Source organism: Triticum urartu, chromosome 3A (assembly GCF_056163025.1).
Source record: "Triticum urartu cultivar PI428250 chromosome 3A, HENAU_Tu73, whole genome shotgun sequence".
NCBI classification, from domain to species: domain Eukaryota; kingdom Viridiplantae; phylum Streptophyta; class Magnoliopsida; order Poales; family Poaceae; genus Triticum; species Triticum urartu.
In genome coordinates, this window is record NC_141875.1 from 214,565,352 (window position 1) to 214,568,375 (window position 3,024).

General features: G+C 59.0%; 1 protein-coding gene across 1 annotated transcript; it reads right to left on the reverse strand.

Moving 5' to 3' along the window:
• Window positions 1–515: 515 nt before the first annotated feature.
• Window positions 516–2,105, reverse strand: LOC147979249 (uncharacterized). Its single transcript, XM_087515104.1, has 3 exons — window positions 1,767–2,105; window positions 858–1,442; window positions 516–815 (listed from the first exon to the last, which is right to left on the reverse strand). Exons 1-3 carry the CDS (start codon window positions 2,103–2,105, stop codon window positions 516–518), a joined length of 1,224 nt encoding a protein of 407 aa, XP_087371230.1.
• Between the last annotated feature and the right edge of the window lie 919 nt (window positions 2,106–3,024).

Here is a 3,024-nt window from a genome sequence, read left to right on the forward strand (position 1 = left end):
GTAGAATATGTTTTGAAGAGATTGCTCATGAACTGAGAGGCATTGTTAGTGATATGATACGGTTGGGGACCCCAAAGCGGCTCACGAGGCCCTTGATGAACTTGACGGCCGAACCAGCTGGGATGGTGCGCACGGGCTCCACCTCCGCCTACTTGGTGAATTTGTCAATGGCGACGTAGAGGCAGCGGTAGCCCCCGACTCCTTGGGGAAATGGGCCCAGGATATCCAGCGGGCTGGTGGATCTGTTTGGCATGAAACTGACAGGCCTCATAGGATCTCACCAGCTCAGTGGCATCGTTGAGCGTCGTGGGCCAGTAGAACCCACTATGGAACGCCTTGCCCATGAGGGTGCGTGACGAAGAGTGGTGCCCACAATACCCACCGTGGATGTCAGCCAGCAGCTCGCACCCTTGCTCCTTGGAGATGCACCACAGCGAGACATCGTTTGGGTGCCTTTTGTAGAGCCCGCCGTCTTGCAAGCAGTAAGCGGTGGCCTAACGGGCCACACATTCTGCTTATTCCTCCTTCTCCGGCAAGGTGCCTCGGAGCAGGTACGCCATGAACTCCTTGGTCCAGCACCCCTCCTGAGGTTCGAGCGCCAGGAGCAGGCGGGCTCCGGAGGTCAGACTGCAGGCTAGAGCGCCCGAGGAGGGGGGCCATGGGCGGTTCCTCCCGAAGCAGCGCCGGGCCTGCAGTGGGGTGGGCGCCGATGGCTTGAAGAGCCGTTCCTCGAAGACACCATGCATCTGGGGTTCGCGCCAGGATGCCCTCTTGGCGATGCCGTCCGCCTCCTTGTTCGTGCCACACGGTACATGCTGCAATTCCAAGCCCAAGAATCATTTTTCATTTTTGCGTACCTCTTCTAGGTATGCCTCCATGTGCTCGTCCTTAGGCTTGTATTCCTTGTTGGAGAAGTTGACGAGGAGCTGAGAATCACCCTTGATGGTGAGACGCTTGACCCCTAGGGCCGCCGGGGCCCTGAGGCTGGCGATTAGGCCCTCGTACTTCGTGATGTTGCTGGATACCTTCTCGCCATGCTGAAAGCAGCGCTGTACGGCGTAGTAGAGCTTGTCTTTGGTAGGCGAGATGAGTACGGCCCCAGCCCCTGCGCCCTGGCGCGCGAACGCGCCATCGAAGTACATGACCCAGCCGTAGGGCGCGTCATCTCCGGGTGCGAGGGAGCAGTCTTCACCCACCCCTTGGTCAGGGGCATCAGTCCATTCCGCCACAAAGTGAGCGAGGGTTGCACCCTTGATGACCCTGGTGGTGCTGAACTCCAGCTGGAACGCCTGCAGCTTGATGTTCCACTCATCAACCCTCCCTGCGTTATTGGGGCTCCGGAGCACCTTCTCCAGGGAGTACGCGGAGATGACCTTAATGGGGTGGCCTTGGAAGTAGTGGCGTAGCTTCTTGGAGGCGACGAGGAGTGCGGGCAGGAGCTTCTATGGCATGGGGTAGCGTGCGCGTGCGTCACGCAGCACCGTGCTGACGAAGTACACGGGGTGCTCGACGAGGGAAGGGGTGTCGACGATGTCCATCCCCGCTTGAGACGAGGGGGCCTCGGGAGCCTTGTCGTGCGGTGGGGTAGTCGAGGCCTCAGGAGCGCCATCCTAAGGTGGCAACGGTGCGGCTGTGCGCGGGGCGCTGCGCCGCGCATCCGCACCCGCGCGCTCTTCCCAGACCGCCACGAGTGATGCGCTTGCCGAGTGAGGTGTGGTGGCCAGGTAAAGCACCAGGGGCTCAAGAGGTCGAGGCGCCACCATCACCGGCGGGTTGGTGAGATACCTCTTGAGGTCTTGGAAGGCCACCTCTTCCTCCAGAGTCCATTTGAACGGCCCCTTCCTTTTCATCAGCTTGAATAACGGGAGGGCACGCTTGCCGAGCTTGGAGATGGAACGCCCCAACGAAGTCATGCAGCCCGCGAGCTTCTGCATCTCCTTGATGGTCTGCGGTGGGCTCATCCTTTCTATTGCCTTGACCTTCTCTAGGTTAGCGTCGATCCCTCTATGCGACACTAGGAAACCCAACAACTTGCTGGATAGGACACGGAAGACACACTTCTCCGGATTGAGCCGCAGGTTTACCTTGTGCAGGTTGGCGAACATTTCTTCTAGATCTTCGACAAGGGTCCTTGCTTCCTGTGACTTAACCACTATGTCATCGACGTATGCCTAAGCGTTCCTCCCGAGCTGCAGACCCAGAGCGATGTGCATCGATCGCTGAAAGGCCGCGCTGGCATTCCGCGGCCCAAAGGGAATGCAGGTGTAGCAGTACATCCCGCATGGGGAAAGGAACAATGTCTTCTCGACATCCTGCACTGCCATCTTGATCGGGTGGTAGCCCGAGAAGGCGTCCAGGAAGCACAGCAGGCCGCACTTGGCGGTGGAGTCGATGATCTGGTCGATGAGCGGAAGAGGGAAAGGATCCTGATGGCAAGATTTGTTGAGGCTCATGAAGTTGACGCACATGCGCTCCTTTCCACCCTTCTTGGGGACAATGACCGGGTTGGCTAGCCAATTCGGGTGCCGCACCTCCCGAATGACGCCGGCCTCTTGCAGCTTGCGGACCTCTTGAACGATGAACGATTGCTTCTCCGGTGCTTGCCGCCACGCCTTCTGCTTCATCGGGCGTGCACCGGGGCACACCATCAGATGGTGTTCGATCACTTCTCACGGGATGCCTACCAAGTCTGTCACCTCCCATGCAAATGCATCCTTGTTCGCATGGATGAAACCGACTAGCACCTCTTACGGATCTGGGGGGAGGCCAGCGCCTATGGTAAAGGTGGGGCCTGAGCCCCCATCGTCGACTGGCACCTGCTTCGTCTCGGCCTGGTCCTGAGAGAACAATTGCTTCTTCTTTGCGGGTGCGGCTTCTAGGATCTCTGGAGTGTCTTTGGCGCTTGATTGCATGGCTGCTGCGACATTGAAAGCGAGATCGAGGGCCAGCAGTGCATCCTTGCTGTCCTCCGTCACGGTGATGATGCCACTACTTCCTGGCATCTTGACAACATTGTGGCCAGGG

Coding starts and splice junctions, on each gene's coding strand:
- LOC147979249 (XM_087515104.1), bottom strand. CDS start 2,105: ATGTTCGCCAACCTGCACAAGGTAAACCTGCGGCTCAATCCGGAGAAG. Junction 1,443..1,766: donor GGTATCTCACCAACCCGCCG/GTGATGGTGGCG, acceptor CCCATGCCATAG/AAGCTCCTGCCCGCACTCCT. Junction 816..857: donor TGGAGGCATACCTAGAAGAG/GTACGCAAAAAT, acceptor TTGGAATTGCAG/CATGTACCGTGTGGCACGAA.